General features: G+C 53.0%; 7 protein-coding genes across 7 annotated transcripts; 3 read left to right on the plus strand and 4 right to left on the minus strand.

Annotated features, from left to right (window-relative positions):
• Positions 1–2,052: 2,052 nt before the first annotated feature.
• On the minus strand, positions 2,053–3,355 carry Z520_11176 (uncharacterized protein; the record flags this gene model as incomplete). The annotated part of the gene is made up of 2 exons (XM_016781665.1): positions 2,053–3,120; positions 3,221–3,355. The coding sequence occupies 2 exons, from the start codon at positions 3,353–3,355 to the stop codon at positions 2,053–2,055; spliced, it is 1,203 nt and encodes a 400-aa protein (XP_016627242.1).
• Positions 3,356–3,761: 406 nt separating this feature from the next.
• Positions 3,762–4,810, plus strand: Z520_11177 (uncharacterized protein; the record flags this gene model as incomplete). Its single annotated transcript, XM_016781666.1, has 2 exons — positions 3,762–3,798; positions 3,855–4,810. The coding sequence occupies 2 exons, from the start codon at positions 3,762–3,764 to the stop codon at positions 4,808–4,810; spliced, it is 993 nt and encodes a 330-aa protein (XP_016627243.1).
• Positions 4,811–5,416: 606 nt separating this feature from the next.
• Positions 5,417–5,962, minus strand: Z520_11178 (uncharacterized protein; the record flags this gene model as incomplete). Its single annotated transcript, XM_016781667.1, has 3 exons — positions 5,417–5,527; positions 5,605–5,691; positions 5,798–5,962. The coding sequence occupies 3 exons, from the start codon at positions 5,960–5,962 to the stop codon at positions 5,417–5,419; spliced, it is 363 nt and encodes a 120-aa protein (XP_016627244.1).
• Positions 5,963–6,866: 904 nt separating this feature from the next.
• On the plus strand, positions 6,867–7,793 carry Z520_11179 (uncharacterized protein; the record flags this gene model as incomplete). Its single annotated transcript, XM_016781668.1, has 1 exon — positions 6,867–7,793. One exon carries the CDS (start codon positions 6,867–6,869, stop codon positions 7,791–7,793), a length of 927 nt encoding a protein of 308 aa, XP_016627245.1.
• A 171-nt stretch (positions 7,794–7,964) lies between these two features.
• Z520_11180 (uncharacterized protein) lies at positions 7,965–8,852 on the minus strand (the record flags this gene model as incomplete). Its single annotated transcript, XM_016781669.1, has 1 exon — positions 7,965–8,852. One exon carries the CDS (start codon positions 8,850–8,852, stop codon positions 7,965–7,967), a length of 888 nt encoding a protein of 295 aa, XP_016627246.1.
• Positions 8,853–10,132: 1,280 nt separating this feature from the next.
• Positions 10,133–11,723, plus strand: Z520_11181 (uncharacterized protein; the record flags this gene model as incomplete). Its single annotated transcript, XM_016781670.1, has 3 exons — positions 10,133–10,573; positions 10,625–10,892; positions 10,945–11,723. The coding sequence occupies 3 exons, from the start codon at positions 10,133–10,135 to the stop codon at positions 11,721–11,723; spliced, it is 1,488 nt and encodes a 495-aa protein (XP_016627247.1).
• A 1,023-nt stretch (positions 11,724–12,746) lies between these two features.
• On the minus strand, positions 12,747–15,871 carry Z520_11182 (uncharacterized protein; the record flags this gene model as incomplete). Its single annotated transcript, XM_016781671.1, has 2 exons — positions 12,747–13,487; positions 13,535–15,871. The coding sequence occupies 2 exons, from the start codon at positions 15,869–15,871 to the stop codon at positions 12,747–12,749; spliced, it is 3,078 nt and encodes a 1,025-aa protein (XP_016627248.1).
• Positions 15,872–17,707: the final 1,836 nt, after the last annotated feature.

The raw sequence follows: 17,707 nt of genomic DNA on the forward strand, positions 1-17,707 counted from the left end.
ATTTTGTGGCAATTGTTACTTCCATTTCGCACCCTTTTTGTCACTGGAACAACTGGCACCTAGTGATCATGGCTTGCATCGCAAGGCTGAAGAATATGGATGGTTTGATTATGTAAACAACAGCCCCGCGATGTCCATCAGGCTGCGGCCTCATCCAGCGCTCCATTGGTTGAACTTTGGGTGTCACGAACGACAATCACTTCAAGTCTTTCAATCCTCCAAGTACTTGCTGCGGTCCTCGCTCTTACCGATCTCTTTCTTTTGCCAGCAGCGCCAGTCATCGTTTCTTCCAACATAGAAGACCTTGCCTAACTTCCGAACACAGCCTGCTACCCTGCCCCGACATCTGCTGCCTTGAATTCTACCTTCCTGCGGTTTGAGCACGACGCAAACATGCTGATCAAGTAATAATACCCACGTGTACCCTTTTCACCGCCTTTGTGCATTTGCTCCGAAACAGTGTTGCAACGAGACCTGACTGGCACTGGTGAAAACATATCGAAAGTGAATGAATCCGAGGCTGACGCGGCATGATTTGGAAAACACAGAGTGCGGACGTTGACGGGCAAGGAGATCGAGTTGGACATCGAACCGGACTACAAGGTGTGCTACCCTCTCGCTGCCGGAGCCTCCCTTTCCACCACCCCACGCGTGCTTGGAAGACTGCCAAGTCGGAGAAAGAAGAGAGAACGATCTCAGGAAGTCAAAAAGGAGGGGGGACCGCAGATTGGCAGGAACACAGGCAACACTGTTCATTGCGGATGGTATAGAAATGATGATGAAATTCTGACAAGACGATGTGCCGTGGCAAATGAACAGGTCTACCGGATCAAAGAGCGCGTCGAAGAGAAAGAGGGCATCCCGCCCGTCCAGCAGCGGTTGATCTACGGTGGAAAACAGATGTACGTTTTTGGCTCCTTATTCCTCCCTTCTGTGTTTCTTTTTTTCAAGCGATAGCCCGTTTGTGCGGCACACGCTTGGACAATTGCGCAACGCACGAGGCGATTGATCTTTGCATTCCAACAAATGCATCCTACCACACTTGCGCAGCCTGGCTCCGTTCTCCGAATGATACGCCCTCGAGGTAGTTGTGCAAGATTTGCTTAAAAAAAAAAACTAACTAATTCTGGCGCTTATGTGGAATAGGGCCGACGAGAAAACCGCCGAGGATTACGGTCTCGAAGGTGGCAATACGTTACACTTGGTCCTGGCGCTGAGAGGTGGGAGGTGACCGAGCTCTGGCCGTGCGAGGTGCGAGGGGTATGCGGAAGGGCTCTGCTGGTATGTGGTGTCCGGAGGTTGTTCCCGAAGCTAGACGGAGAGTCCTTCTCGATGGACGACGGGGACGAAAGGGAGGGCGAGATTGCGAAAGAGATCACCAGACGGCGTGAAGGTTGTACGAACCAGCCCATGACATGGCCCTGGCTTTGACTTTGGCCTTTGATTCGACATCGGGACGAAATCAAGCGAACAATCACCGCGAGGGCATTTTGGCAGGAAGCCAAAACCATAACCATAACCATACCAAAACCTAGAATCCCAATCCACCTACCTCAGGGTACTCGGTACTGTGCCCCATGACGAGCCGGGACTGCCTACCTACCTTAGGTAGATAGCTATTGGGGACATGAACATTAATGAACGTACTTGAATGAAAAAAACCTACAACAATGACAACGAAGGACAAAAGACATGAGTTGACTTGACTTGACATGTTGATGACATTGCCGCCGTAAGAGGCTGGTTCCTCTCTCTCAGGTATGCTAGATGGTGCCATCATCCGCAGAGAAATTGCCCTTGCCAGAACGCCATCCACTGTGCCCACTGCCCAGGGAGGGACGCCGTATTTTCTACCTAGGTACTCATTGAGCTGTCCGAACCTCCCAACGCCAAACAGATCAATCCCTTGAGGTGGCCTCATCAACTCTCTATGCTTCCAGCCTTCCATTTGTGGCCTGAAACATCCATTCCTTTAATAAGTGCTTCGTCTCTATAATATCAAGTCTCCAGCGTTGTATATCATGATCGTTCTAGTCTCTCCCGTCCACTTCGTCATACTGGTTTTGGTCGTTTATTGGGGCTTGTGTGGAAGAGATTTGGTGCTTCATGTTTTCTTTTGAGCGGCTGCAACCCCTGCGGCCGAGATCCTGGGGCTGGCGAGAGCTTCATGGGACTTCTCGATCGAGGCAGGAGTTCATCAGTGAGGGCATTGTTGGGCTTCAGCATCTTTCGCGGCATTTCTGCATTGTCGTCTGCTGCATCCCGTTTTCGCTTTGGCTGGCCCTGGTTGGAGTCATCATCCTCCGAATCTTCGAGGAAATCAAGGGTCAAGCTGCCATTTGTATTCTGACTTTCTTTCGGATCTGCGACCACCCTGCTGACCGGTCTCCCCGACTTCAAGGCTCGTAACCTTGATTCCCTGTCGCTCGTGAGATCATACGGCTTTCCGCCATTTGCAACAGCAGGCTGAGGTTTTGGCTTCGACGCCTGCGTAGGGGGAGCATGCATCGGTGGCCTCGATGTCCCCACGGTCCCGGTTGTACCAACCCCCGATACGGGTCTTTTGGGCGGCGGACTCAGATGTTTCTTGGCCTCTGTTGCCTGTAGGACCTTCATCTTCTTCACTTCCTCGACGAATTGCGCTGGCGCCTTGACCACACCCGTCTGCTTCTTGTGTAGTTCGTGCATCGGCCGGTTCATTTTGGCAGCCTTTGCATTCCTTGCTTCCTTGCGAATCTTCTCCAGCAGGGTCATTTTGCTGGCGCCCTTGGACCCTGTCTTGCCGGAGATATAGTTCCATGCGATCCTGGCCTTCCGCGAGGGCCCAGGAGCATTGCTACTCGAATATAAGCCCACACTGCGCGCAGTGCTCGCAATCTCCGCTGTGTTCTGCTCCTTCCCTTTCTGAATATCGGCCAAGGCAGCTTTCAGCATGGCTTCATCATTTGAGGAGTCCTTAGTTGCCTCTGCTTTCAACTTTTTGTACACCTTGTACCAATTCTTCGGGTTTGATGGTTCATGGCGCTTCGTGTCCCAGTCGGGGATGTCTCGCTTGATGAAGTTGAGCCAGATTTCAGCGTCGTGGCCGATGATTTGCGGTGACGAGAGCTCGAGTTGGTGCTATAAGCAGTTGATCAGTATGGCCACAGGGCTGAAGAAGTACAGGGGGTGGGAAGCATAGGTTAGACGGAAATGGGAGGATGTGCATGACGGGACCTACGAGTTTCTCAGGGCTCTCGATCTTCAAAAGTATGGGTCGGATCAGGTCATAATCAAGGTCACCGATGTCGGTTATCCGGTGGACATTGCGGGCGCAAGCCCGGCGGGCCATGTCAAGGAGGCTGTCGGCAGGCATGGTGATGGCTGATGCGTGGCTAGCTGGCGGGAAGAGGTGCGTTCTCGAGGAAGTTGAAGAGGATGAAGAGCTACATGCGGTGTGTGGACAAAGGATCAAGACTAAAGCATGTCGGCGAGTACTTCACTGTTGTTGCCTTTGTGCATGACACCCAGTAACAAAGGGACGAGGTGAATCGTGGGGTTCAAGTCGGGACAAGTGACTATGGAGTAGATGCGTAGCTTCCGCTCGGGTCACAGCCTTGCAGCTTCCGAACGCAGCGTAGTTCAGCCTCGTGATCTCCCTCTCCACAGTTCACACTTCACCTGCGCCGACCACTGGCATCTAGGTGGATGATGAATTCCAACAACCACCATTTTCTGCATCGATAAACTGAGTTCTACAAATCGCCTAGGAATAGAAAGCGATGGCGACTTTCACAGTGTTAGATCAAGCTGAGGAAGGTAAGCACGTCTGTTGTTAGTTAAACAAGCATCAAAACCCTGACTCCTTCTTGCAGACAAACTCCACGCGACTCGGCTCTTAGGTATTGAAGAACGCCCCTTCAAACGAGTCTCCAAACGCCTTCTTGCATCTACTGCTCCTGTAAACTCTTTTCTTGCGCGACCGAGCCCGTCAGACGACAACGTCCCTGCGCCAGAACTGTCTGTAGACCAACATGAGCATTTCCTCCAATCCCTGACACGCTTTCGCGAGGACGTAATCCTCGACTTCGCCGCCTTTGAATCCTCTATTGCACGCACCGAATTCCTCCGCGCCGCAAACACCCGTGAACGAGAGCGTTACGCTTCAGAAAAGCTCAAGATTGAACAAACCGCCAACGACGTGCGGGAGAACCTGTCACATCTGAGAGTGCAGCTTGATGAGGCGCAGAAGACGCTAGCAGTTCGGAAAACCTATGATGTGCTAGCGGAGAAGATCACAAGAGATGAAAAGCTAAAAGTCACAAGAGCCGAGCAACATGTCAATCTCGAGAAACTCAAGGCTGAAATCGAGGAGTTAGAACGTGAGAGCGCAGAGTTGAAGGTCGCCTGGGGCGAGAGGAGGGAACAGTTTGAACGAGTCATGCAGGAGGGGACAAGGTTGAGAAGGGTCATTAGAGATGAGAAGGAGCCAGAACCAGAGGGCGAGAAGGACGATGCTGACCAAGAGAGAGAAAGAGAGGGCGACGATGGAGAAAGGGAGAGAGACGGATTGTCTACTGCTGGGACACCCAGGCCTATAGATGATGCGCCGACCCCCTTCCCAGCTGGGCTCAGAGGAAGCGGCGGGCTGACACCTCGATCGAATCTGCTGGAAGGGCACGCTAGTACAGGAGGGGCTACGCCGCAGCGGCCAGATGAGGACCTTGATATGCATGGCAACACTGGAGTATCTTCTGTTGGGGAAGATGGCATCAGGGACGCTGCAGGGGCTGCTCTTGAGAACGCTGCAGATGATATGGACACAAGCTAACCAAGTTGCAAGACCATTTGGCCAGGAGTTTGCAGGCGCTGTCTTTGACAGTCTCGCATCCGCCTGACATGTTCGCACATACAACGTTGAACGATATGGACTCGAAGGTGCCACAGAACTATCTATCGGCTGGCAGTCTCGTAGCTGAAGCCTACCCTGTACCAACACGGCACCCATCTCCGGGCCTGGAGGCGATAAGGGAGATTCTCGTGCTCCAATGAGACTTGAAGAGAAATAGCGATCAATTCAAAGAGGATCTGGAATCTCCATTGTGAGCGAGGAAATGAAGGAAAAACGAGCTTTTCGATAGATATTTGGATACCTGGACTTGCGGACTCCCCGCCCGTCGATCAACATCCACGGGGTTCGAGATTCATGTGCTGAATGAGCACCGCACTGGCGAGTTTGGAAGCAAAGAAGCAGGCATCAAGCCGAGCTGACCCGGAAGAATTCCTCCATTTGTCAAGTGGGGGAGAATGTGATGCTCCAGGCCTCATTTCAGTCGTCCTGGTTTACCCTAGCTCTCAATGCCGCTTTCAGATCGCTTCTCTGAGCCAACCCCATAGCTCGTCTTCAAGGCGTTCTTTCAAGAAGTAGAGCTGTCGATCACGACATAGTACTCTCTTCTCCGGCGATTGGATCATCTTTCTGGGCTTCCTTGGCCGCCTTGAGCACTTCCACCGCCGCGTCCCGTTCGGCTTCGTTTGTGGCTGTATCCTATACCACATCAAATATTTGCCGTTGTCAGCCACTCACCATGACTTGTAGAGCGCCGACAGGTATTGAAAACTCACCAAGAGGTTCTCAAGCTTCTCCCGCGCGTTTGTGATGCGATCACGCAGAGTCGGGATCACTACCTTTGTTTCTTCGAGGGCTTTGCGCTGTTGTAGACAGTGCAGGGCATTAGCCTCAAAAGAGCGCGCCAGCAAGGGCCCTCATTCCAAGATATGTCTGTGATGGGTGCAATGCGGGCATAAAAGAACACACCTCTTGTTTCAATTTATAGTCATGATTCTCATCACTTCCGTTAGCCTCGTTCTCCAGTTTGTGAATCCGGGCCTCCTGCTGCTCCTGCTCCTTGTAATAGGAGGCTTCTTCCTTGAGTAACCGCTGTAGGGCGGAGGTTGCAATTTGGATTTGAGAGGGCGGCATATTTCCGGTCCGTCTTTCGGGTGGACTCTTTGAGTTTGTGACTTTGAGAATTATAAGATGTACGACGTATACACGAGCTTTGTTTACTCGATCACTGTACTAGGTAGGCAGTGAGTGGCAGCAGTGCCAGAGAACGAACATGTGGGGAAAGGCCACACGGCCAAGAGACGTCGAGCCGAGCACGTCTAAGGCAAGAGGCACAATGACGTCAAGGGTCTAGGCTCTCCTTGGCATCGACTTGGCACTGACTTGGCAGGAACCCAAGCGACAAGCGACAAGAGTCTCGGACTCGTCTACAAACTTCTCCGTGCACCTTCGAAACTCCCCAACTCCTCGTTACTATCACATCGTTTGCATGCCCATACCTGAGTTATCTCCTTATCACCATGGCCCTGTATCCCCCTGCCTGGCCTCGCCTCTCAAGGTACTGTACGCGCGTCATCAAACACCATTCACGGCCAGCCACGGGTCGGTGTGCGCGCCGGACGCTTCTTCTCCCTTTGGTGTAACGGTTGATGACAAAGTTGACAGCGGAATATTCAGCAGCCCGCCAATCTGCACGTGGAAGAGGGCTTTCCGTTTCTAGCGGCTTGCACCAAACTGGCCTATGATTCCTTCTCGCTTGATAAGATTGCTCAAAGTTACCTAAGATGCCTTTTACTCACGTCGCCGTAAGTTGTATGCGTCCAACTCTTTCAATGGCGGTTTGAACGAACTTCTCGGGATATAATTAGTACAGCTGGACAAAATCAATGGTATAAGTATCAATATCTCCTGTCTCTTTGGCTTCTTTCCCCTCAACTCAACCCTCATCTCCGTCTATTCTTATTACGCCGAGCTACGAACACGAAACCATCAACAAGAGCTCAAATCTACATCAAGTCTCCAGCATCCCAAGTAGAACATGCGTGCCATCACAGTTTCTTCCTGGGGCTCTGCCCCTCAATTCACCTCATCCCATCCTGATCCTGCACCTTCGTCCGCCGATACTGTCACTCTCAAGATCCTCGCGAGTGGCCTTCATCAACTCGTCCGTGGTCAAGCCGCAGGCACCCATTACAGTGTCAAAAACGTAGCCACCCCTTACATCCCAGGTGTCGACGGCGTCGGCGAGACCCCCGATGGTCAACGCGTGTATTTCAACAGCATCGCAACCGGCGGCGGGTTTGCCGAATACATCACTGTGCCGAAGGTCGCTGTATCGCCACTTCCTGAAGGTGCAGACCCCGTTGCGATCGCTGGACTGATGAATCCGGGCATGTCGAGCTGGATGGCGTTTGCCGCTCGTGTCGACCCACCATTGCCAAAGGGCTTCACGGTCGTCATCGTCGGGGTCACGGCGATCAGTGCCAAAGTGGCGGTACACTTTGCGCGGAGCAAAGGTGCTGGCAAGATCATTGGTGTGGCCAGGAATGCAAAGGAGATGGCTTCGATTGCCGATCTGGACGAACGTATCGTCCTGGCCAACGACCCCAGTCAAACGGATTTCTCATCCCTGACCGACGTCGACTTGATCCTGGACTATCTCTATGGTCCCGCGGTTGCCACCCTTTTCGCCCAACTCAAATCCACCGTCCCCACGCAGTTTGTCCAAATTGGCACTGTTGCCGGCGACGAGATCGCACTGCCTGGCGCGATCTTGCGGAGTAAGAATCTCACTCTTCGCGGGGCGGGCCCGGGCTCGTGGGCGCTGCCGCATTACGAGAAGGAGGTGCCGTCGTTGCTTGCAGCTGTGGCCGCGTTGCCCGACATGGGCTTGAAGGTGAGGAAACTGGAGGAAGCAGACGCGGCGTGGGCGGCCAAGAAGGAGAGGACTGTGTTTGTGCCGTGACTGGCCGACAGCGGACGGGGCTTTCCTCAGCTAACGGCTTTGAGGTCAAACATTTAAAACGTGTCTGCCAAAAAAAAGAATGAGAAGCTCAGATGACGAATCTACTACTGCTGGAGGCCAGACATACGGTTTTCTCGTTGGGTCTACTAATGATATCGCTTATGGACGATGCTATAGGCCAACCTCGATTTCTATCCAGATGCACTTGACCGTGGTCGTCTCCAAAAGCCCCATGTCGTTTTCTGTCCGAAAACTCACATCGTGTAATCTGGTTTGCACAGCCACCTCATCTGTCTGGAGTGTCCTGTTGCTCCCCTCGCGTCTTTTCGACGTTGAATTACTACTGTCTCCGATGCTCGATTCAGAGGACTGCTCGGGACTGCGCCATCCAAGATTCCATTTGCCTGTCTCACCTGTGGGATCGTGGTCTGGCCCGGGAAGAGCAAAGGCACGTTTGAACCATGATGACTTGGTGGGACGGGGTGGTAGTTGAGTTTCCGGTGCCGGCTGGACTTGGAACTGTGGTGGTGGTGGAAGTTGTGATTGAGGAGGTTGAGATTTCTCGTTCAGGCTTTCAGATTGTGTCTCACTCTCTGCCGCAGACGCGGACGGATTGGAAAGCTCCCTCCGCAGCAAAAGATCCAGTTCCTCAACCACTGCTTGCTGCGTCCAGAAGGAGGAGTGGTTCTCTGTTCCTGAAAGGGTAATGACGACCCCAGTGGTCTGGTGACTCGGTAACGAAGGAGAAACAACATTCTGTTCGGTCAGAGTCCTTGTTGCCCGCAGATTGTTGTCCGCTGGGACGACAATAATGGTAAGATGGTTGCACAGGTTGGAGACATGAGTTGCAAAACACGGTATGAGAGATTCTACGACCAACTCGTAGATCCGTCGAGTACGTTGTTGGCGGATCGACGAGGTGCTGCTCGACGCCGTTCGCTGTCTTGAGCCCGGGGATGATGATGATGCTGCTGCTGCTGCTTTAGTTGAGACTGCGACGGCCTCCTCATAAGTCGGGATGCGATCGGTGGGATCTAGGTCAAAGGGCGGTTTGGACATGTCTAGAAGGGGGCACTGCGTCAAGAAGACGAGGGTCGTAGGATATGGGTATGCTCGGCCTTGTCCTGTCGTAGGGCGTGTGTGAGAGCAGCAGGATGAGGAGATGGAACCCGGTGGTATGAGGGACCTGCTAACGTGCCGGGTCAGCCTGATCGTCACTGTCGCAAAGGCAAATGGTTCCGCTCAGGAAGTAAATGCCATGCCATGCTATCTGCCCACCTGCAGTGCCGACTTTAACCGGTGAGTGCTGGTTCGCGGATATATCACGAGTGGAAAAAGTCAAGAGTTGCCCCGTTTGTATGAGAACGCATCGGCTAGGTGTCTAGGTTACATGGCAGTTGGGCTTCTAGAAGGGCAAGAAGAGCTAGTGACCAGGCTAGTGGTAGTGTGGCTTCCAAGGGGATCCAGAATGCAAGGGGGGCCGGAAGTTGACGAAGGAGCAAGTCGTTGTAATCAGGCGACTGAGGCAGACTCCAAGGTGCAAGGTGCAAGGTGCAAGGTGGAGGGCGTGTGGGAGAAGAAAAGCCTCGGCGTGGGTAACAATTTCCCTTGTTCACAGTAAAATCTGTAGTGCAACAAACTACTAGGTATGTAACTACTAGTAATTGTTTCGTCTTTGACGGGATGCTGACTGCAGTGCCTGCGCCCAATCAAAGCTGTGCCACCACCTATATCATAACTAACTTACCTACCTAGGAACTAACGTACCATCTGACGGTCATCGGGTCTGCCTTGAACTCCTCTCCGCCGTATTCGGATCCAACCTTGAGCCAAGTCCATCTCAAAACCCTGTACAAGAGGAATTCTCTCATTCTTGTCCTCGTGACGACCGCGCTCTGCCTCGTAGCTCCACATGCAATGGACTTTACGACGATCCCAGTCCCAAGTCACAAAACAAGAGCCGGGCTGTACAGCAGACCCGTCGGTTCCCGTGCTGTGTACCAAGATACATCCTTGACGCTACTAGTATCCTTGAGTACAATGGATTGGCAAACGCCTACCCAGGCTGTGAAGACCTGCTGTTTCTAGGAGGGGAGTCCCAGTATTTATTCCAATCTTCACCTACCCTCGGTCTATCTGCTTTTTTCCCTCTTCTCACCCTCGTCAAACAAAGCCAACTGTGACAAACTTCTTGTATCACTTGCTTGCATTTCTTGTGACACCAACCTTCTCCTCCTCTCATTAACATCGTCCCGGCAGCTCGATATTCATACCAACTCATCTTATCAGCTTGCACATTTTACTGATCCGATAGTTCACCCAGCACCACTCTACCGTTTATGCCCGGAATGTGGTATCACATCTCGAACGCCAACGAGTACCTCGTCGTCACCGGCGCTGGCGTCGACGATGTACGGATTGTCAAGAAAGCCCTTGTCTACCCATGGCAGCGCGTCGCTCGGATCTCCGTCTCGCCCTTCGACTTCTCCCTCAACCTGCAGGCCATGACCATTGAGAAGCTCCAATTCGCCCTGCCTGCCGTCTTCACCATTGGCCCAGATAACAAGCCTGAAGCTCTCAAGAAGTATGCCTTGCTCCTCAGCGGGAACCCAGATGGCACCCCTTCCGCAGGCAGGAAGCCTGGCCAGGCCATTGTGCCCACCCAGAGAGGCCATGTTCAAGACATTGTCAAGGGCATCATTGAAGGTGAAACCCGTGTCATCGTCTCAAGCATGACCATGGAGGAGATTTTCAAGGAGCGACAGGTCTTCAAGCAGAAGGTATCCATCGCGAGTGACGAGCACGAGACACGGCACTAACTGGAGTTGCAGGTTATTGAGAACGTCCAGAACGAATTGGACCAGTTTGGTCTCCGAATCTACAATGCCAACGTCAAGGAACTTCAAGACACTCCGGGCTCTGAATACTTTGCCTTTCTCTCCCGCAAAGCCCACGAAGGGGCGTCTAACCAAGCGCGTATCGATGTCGCTGAAGCTCGCATGCGAGGTGAAATCGGCGAGGCCGGGAAACGTGGTCACACGAAGCAGGAAATTTCCAAGATTGAAGCAGAGACTGCTGTGCTCGAGACCAAGAGGAGAGGTGAGATGAATACTCCGCCTGAACGTGGCAAACGCTGACACAACAACCACAGCCGACAAGGCACAAGCAGACGCCGAGCTCACGAACCGACAGACGGAACTGGACATGACCATTCAGATCAATCAAATCCAAGCTCGGAGAGCCGCAGAAGCTCGCGATGCTGAACTGCAGAAAGAGGTTGAGACGAAGAAGGCGGCCACGGAGCTTGAGCGTCTTCGTGCCAAGGACCTCGTCCGTGCCCAGATCTCAAAGGAAACAACACAGCAAGAGGCCGATGCCGACCTCTACCGTGCGTCCAAGCAAGCCGATGCCAAGGCGTACGCGGAGAAGCAGGATGCCGATGCCCAGCTGTTCAAGCAGCAGCGTCAAATCCAAGCCAGCGTGGAACGCCAAATGAAAGAAGCCGACGCAATGTACCACGCCAAGATGCGTGAGGCCGAGGCCACAAAGGCACAGGCGCAAGCGTACCGGGACCTGGCCGACGCATTCGGCGGACCCCAAGGTCTCCTCCAATACATGATGCTGAAGGAGAATACCTACGAGAAGCTCGCCATGGCCAACGCAAAGGCCATTCAAGGTCTCCAGCCCAAGATCACCGTCTGGAACACGGGCAATGGCGACGCCACCGGCGGGATGGGAGAAGGCATCGCGCCCATCAAGAACATTATGCAGTCCCTGCCCCCTCTGCTCAGTACGATCCAGGAACAAACCGGTATGACCCCGCCGAATTGGATGGTGCAAATGCCCAAGGACGTCAACGTCAACGGACACCTGAAATCCGACGAGCGGAGGAAGATCTTGAGCCACACCACAGACGAGACGAAGGGTTGAGGCCGGGGGCCAGGGGCCAGGGGCCGCGCTGACATTGTAAATGATAGTCCAAGGGTGGCGTAGCTGTTGCCTTTTTTTTTGTTCACAAACTCGTGCCTGCTTTGAATTAGTCGTTGGGCGTCCGTCTCATCGGTCGGGCAATACAGTCGAGTTATTAATGCATTGATATCCTGGAAGGGAATCCCGCATCTCATTGCTCTTCAGACGGTGCTGAAATGAGCTCCTCAGGCCCCTATTTAATTAGGTACCTAGGTACCGGAGAAAGCGAAGCAGCAAGGGGAACAACAAGGGAAAGAAAGCTCTTTTTTCTTCCCCCCCCTTTTTGAAGGTCATGTCATCATTCATTCTTTTCATTCCCGAGATGCTGGCAGTAGTAGTATACTTCGGAGGACATACTGCAGCTCTAGCTATCTAATTTTCGCCTTTCACATTGCTTCCTCCCAATGAGTCTGGTCTAGTCTTCAGGGACTGTTGGCCTTTCAAGCAAGGCAGCACGTGGGCTGTCGTCCCATTCGATATCCTCGACTTGTCTGCCATCTGTCTGTGCTTCGGGCAACCATCGGGCCTCCCTCCCGAGTGAATTATCGTATCTTTCCCAAAACCCAAAAAAGTATTTGAAGAGAATTCTTGGTCATTTCTTTCCCCCGTGCCATGGGCTAATCGTTCTCTCCCTGCCGAATGCTCGTGATTGGACATGTCTTCCATGTCGTTGTCAATAGTCGAAATCAAACCTCGTGTCAGATGACCAAACCAACCAAATCAACCAAACCATAGTTGACCGATACCAACAAAATCCTGCTTGCCTGCTCTGGTGTACAAAAACGATCGGAAACTGGTCTCTAAACCATAACATGTTGTGGTAATTGCTGGGATGTCGTTTCGATCATTTGAAAAAGGGACGGAAATCCACCAGAAACAATGCTTCCTTTGCGTCAAATAGCCTCCCTCGTCGCCCCTCGCGTGTCCAAAACGAATTGTGGTTGGTTATCCAGGAGTTCAAATCACCTGGCTAGATAGATGACTTTAGACATCGATCATTTCCGCGTCTTCAGCAAGGACCTCGTCGGCAGGTCCCCAGTTGCCTTCAAAGACAGTCGCTCCTGCTCGCCGCCTCGTTTCTGCCCACCGTACGCCTTCAGTGTTGAGCACCTCGCCGGCAAGAGGACGGTCGCTTGGGTCTGGAGATATCATCCAGCGCACAACTCTGTCGAGAGCTTGTTCGTGAGAGGGATCTACCATAAACTGAGGCGGATCGACGAGTTCGCCGCTCCGTTCGAATCTTGGCGTCCTCTGGTGAGGCCCGGTCGCAGCCGCCTCGAAACCATCGCCGTCCATCACTTCCACGTCGTGGTGCTCGCTGTCCGGCCGAAATCCAAAGGAGTTTCCCCTGGACACGGGATTACCAGACGCATCCCTCAAAATCCCGCTGGTCCCAGAACTCCATGTCAGACTCGGAACATCGCTCATGTCCCCATTTCGCAGCTTCTGCCAGGATACGCCATTGTCTGGTAGTTCGACGTTTCCAGCCGTCTCCAGCATGATCAGACCGAGTGCAAATATGTCAGCAGGTTTATCGTATCGGCCCATCAGGATCTCTGGTCCGATATATTCGCGATCCCCTTCGCCTTCGATGCCCGCCTTTGCCGGCCATCGTGTTGCCATGCCGAAGTCAGCAATCTTGAGGACGCCCTCGAATGTAATGAGGACGTTTGCCGGCTTGAGGTCTAGATGGATAAACCCTGAGTCATGTATGTGCTTCAAACCCTAGCGGCTGTCAGCCTGGACGAGAGCATTAAAGGGCTTAGACTTACCATTGCCAGTTCAAGAAGGATCTTCCAGATGCGGAAATCGTCTAACCTCGCTTTCAGGCCGACTTGGGCAAGGAAAACGTCAAGGGTACCTTCTTCGCAAAATTCTGTTTGGATGTAAAGATGGCCATTTTCCTCCCAACTGTCGACGAAAGTCACAATGTGATCTGAATGGCCCAAGGCTTTGAGCACGTCCACCTCGTGAATTTTCCTCTGACGGTCTCGGGCACCAGTGTAAGGATTCCGGGATCTTTTGACGGCCCAAATTTTTTCAGGGACAGAACTTCTCGAGGATGGACGGCTGGTGGACACAGAATAGATCTTATGGAACGGGGATGTCTCAGGTGGTTGCGAAACCCGATAGACTTGCGAAAACTCTCCGGAGCCAATCAGGTCAACCTTTTCAAACCTCGACGTCAAGCTACTGTCGACATTTGTTGCATCTGATGATGCAAGGTTCAAGCTTGGGCGGTTGGAGAAATTTGTAAAGTACTCTCGTGGCCCAGTCGGCGTTGCTGGAATGATAGGTGCCATATTGTTCTGCCTCGTTGGCGGACGTTCGGCGCGCCCCGAAATTGTCAGGCCGCTTGGATCAGGAGGGAAGAAGCTGTCGAGAGGGGTGTGAGGTGATCCACGCTCCGTTTTTTCAATTCTTGGGCTTACTGGTGGCACAGATATTCTTTTAGCACGTTCCAAAGCAGGGGGTTGCATGGTCGGAATCGAGAGTGTCCTCCTCGTGGAAAGAGAATATCTGAGACCTTTCGAAGCTTGACCTTGGGCAGAAGAAGGATCCGGCAGGGTGACGGCATTCAGCGTCGACTTTGGTCTCAGGTTGGCGGATGGGGAATCTTCCATCGCGCTGTCACTGTCCAGGTCGACGCATCCTGGCGATGCCACAATAGGAGACAACTTACTGCTTGACAAACGACTTAAATGGGCAGGAGGAGCAACAGCTTGGTTGACGGACAAGGCTGATTGGTGTGGCGATGGAGAAACTGAGCTCCGATCATGAGGCTCTGTCAGGTGTTTGGTGGGGGTAGGGGGATAGTCAGAGTCCGTTGACTGACTATTCGCGCGACTTAACGGAGAACGACCGATCGTTTTGTCTTCGGGGTCGATGGATGCAAAACCTCCATCCCGAAGCAAATTGTGTCGACTAGGTCGAGGTCCGAAGATGCCGACACTCTTAGAGAACGGAAACGCTGAGACCTTGGAAGGACCATGGCTCACTTCGAGTGGACTTGGGGGGACCCCGAAAGACTGTCGAGAGATTCTATTGACAGCACTTTTGGCTGGTGCAAATTTCTCCTCATTCTGGAAGATGGCGGGCTGTTTCTTGCAGGGAGTATCTGGCATATGGGCTTTCGGTAGGCCAGCGTTAGGATCTTCCACATTTCGGTTCTTCTTGGAGATGAGACCAGTCGACATGAATGCCGCTGGCAAGGGCTTAGCAGCTTTGTAGTTGCCTGGGGTGGCGAAAGAAGCCTGGGAGGAGAAGCCATTGTCTTCAGGTGATGGAACTGGCCTAGACGAGCCGACTGGCAAAGATTTCGAGAAATCATGAGAACGAGGTCTGTTGGGGCGGTGCATAGGTTCATGGGTAGGTGAATCGTCTTGCTCGTCAGGCTGAGACGATGACTGGGTCATGGTCCGAGAAAGGGGATGTCGAGGCTGATAGGATGAGCCATTCTGGCTGGCAGAGATGGGATGGATTGAAGCGCTCAAGAGGTGTCCTGAACTTGGAAAAGGACTATCGCGTGGGAATGAGTCCATCTGGTTATCCAGAGACATTCGCATCTCCTTTTTGGGGTTTGCTGCCGCGGTGAAGTCTAACCATGACTTGTCCGCCTCCATGACATGGTGGGATTTCAAATTGCTTGACCGATCGATCTGTCTTTGCTGAATAGTCGACTTCCTCAAAGACGACGACCGCTTTGGGATTGTTGAAAATCGAGATGATGACAAGAACGAGTTACTCACAAACCAATCGTTGTCATCTTGCGCTCGTTTGTCACCAAACATTCCACTCTCCAGGCTATCGGACTCAAATATGCTGAAATCGAGGCCTGGTCCGTGAAGACTTCTCCTCTTGGCCGAAGGACTCTCACAACCTGGCGTTTCGTCGGATCTGGGACCGTCCGATCTTTTCATGGGGCTTAGAGGAGCAACCGCTGCGATTAACATCCCGCCACTTCGTCTTTTCTCCTGTCGAGTATGAACACTCTTCCAGCTGAGTGGTTCGTTTGTAGACTTGTCGTTCTCCTTTTCCTCCCCAGCGGTCAGGGTTTTCAATGCCAGTTCGCGCTCTGCCTCTGCTGAACTTCTCTTGCGAAGCGGCATGGGAGACGAATTCCCGCTATCGCCCGAATCCACCAGCACACGCTTCGTAGGACTCCTAGGTGAGGTTCGGAGGCGAGACACCCCTTGAGATTGATTTGTTCGACGAAGGGGCGGACGCGCAAAACGCGAAGCTGAAGCACTTCGATTTGGATGAGAAGGCATACCACTCAGGTGTAGAAAATTCTCAGATGTCACGTTTCTCGATGGTGACAGTGGAGAAGGTGAGAAAGGTAAAGTGCCAGGACCTGGGGATCGTAGTGACTGTTGACGAAACTCCGAACCTTTGGAGGGTGAGCGAGACAACGATCGGCGTATCTCGCGAATGGCAGAATGGGGGTCGAAGCGTGAGAAGGCACTCTTTGGTGAGTGCTCCTCACGGTGAGGAGAGTATGTGGCCATCATGGCTGGGCCCAAAGTCACTCTGTTTCAACGCAGCACACTCAATCGATCCTCTACCGAACAGTCTGCCATGAACCTGAAGATTCCGATGGGACAGGACTCCTTTTGACCCAAACTCTTTCCTGTAGGATAGTTGCTGCGGGGATCGTTGACAGATCTGAACGGGTCTACTGGAGATCTCGCATTGTCAACGCGCGAGGAGTGGCATGAGGCTAGAGAAGGAGGTGTCGGGTGCCGGCGGAGGGCCGAGAAGACAGAGGAAATCCAGACGCAGCCACGAAAATGGGTGATAACGGTCTGTCTCGGAGAGCAATGCCTAGCAGACTTCTGCTGAAATGGCGATGCTAAGGGCAAAGTGAGGGTGGTAGGACAAGATCGGAGAAGGACTCGAGAGGCTGCAGCTGTCTGTCAATGCGATATGGACGGAGGACAAAGTGTCAGAGGATGAGGAGGTGGAGTGAAGGCAGGCCAGAGGGGGTCGGCAAGAGTTGAATGCTGACTATTTGGCGTAGGCAGAAGGAGAAGGATGCACGCTGATCCTCGGGTCGCCGGGGAGGTCGGGTGGCAAGTGGTGGTGTATCTATCCTCTCAGGGTTCGAGGTCTCGAAGCGATCGCGTGCGCAGCGCCAGGGAAAGCAGGCGCTGATGACGAATATTGTTTGTGGCGAACAGGACTGGTGACTGGGGAAGGAAGTCGTGCCAATTGGGGGGTTGATGGTAGGCAAGTAAGAGAGTTGCAGCCAAAGGCACTGAGAGCGCGTCGTAAGTGGTCAAATCGCAAGATCTGTCGTGGACGAGTTTCGGTTCATTTCTTTGGACAGAAGATTGAAAGGCCATGACACGCTGTTTTTCGTGGGTGTGAGGCGCACGACGCGTCCAAGGTGCCAGGCGGTGGGCTGCAGGCGCCAAGGATAAACAAAGACCCAAACCAGTTTAGTGCCAAGGCTCCGCTGGGCGCCCGCCAGGATCGTCATTTTTCAGCGCCATCGGTCTGGGATCTGGGAGCAGGCATGGAGCTCAGGCATGGAGCTCAGGCATGGAGCAGCACCCAAGCAGGGCAGCTGAATTTCCCTTGGGTGTCCCTCACTCCCCTCCGAGGCCTCCACCCCCATCTTCTGCTTTTGTCCCTGAGCAATTTGTTTATACCCTCTACGCGAAATCATTCACAGTCCGTACAGCTGTGCAATCTCTACCCTTGTGCAACGTTGGAGAACACAACCCCTGGGGTTCTGGATCAGACATTTACCCCTTCAGGGTCCGGCACGGATGCCAGTTCTCTCCCACGAGCTTGAACTTTCGAGTACTCGGTTTGCTTCTCTGTTCTCAGCCTGGCGGAGCCTGGCGGAAAGTAAACAATACCCTGAATAGCGGTGCAGCGGGGTCCGAGGGGGTCGATCAACGGCCCGATACATGCCAGGGTTAATGATAATCGCCGTG

Source organism: Fonsecaea multimorphosa (assembly GCF_000836435.1).
Source record: "Fonsecaea multimorphosa CBS 102226 unplaced genomic scaffold supercont1.36, whole genome shotgun sequence".
NCBI lineage: Eukaryota > Fungi > Ascomycota > Eurotiomycetes > Chaetothyriales > Herpotrichiellaceae > Fonsecaea > Fonsecaea multimorphosa.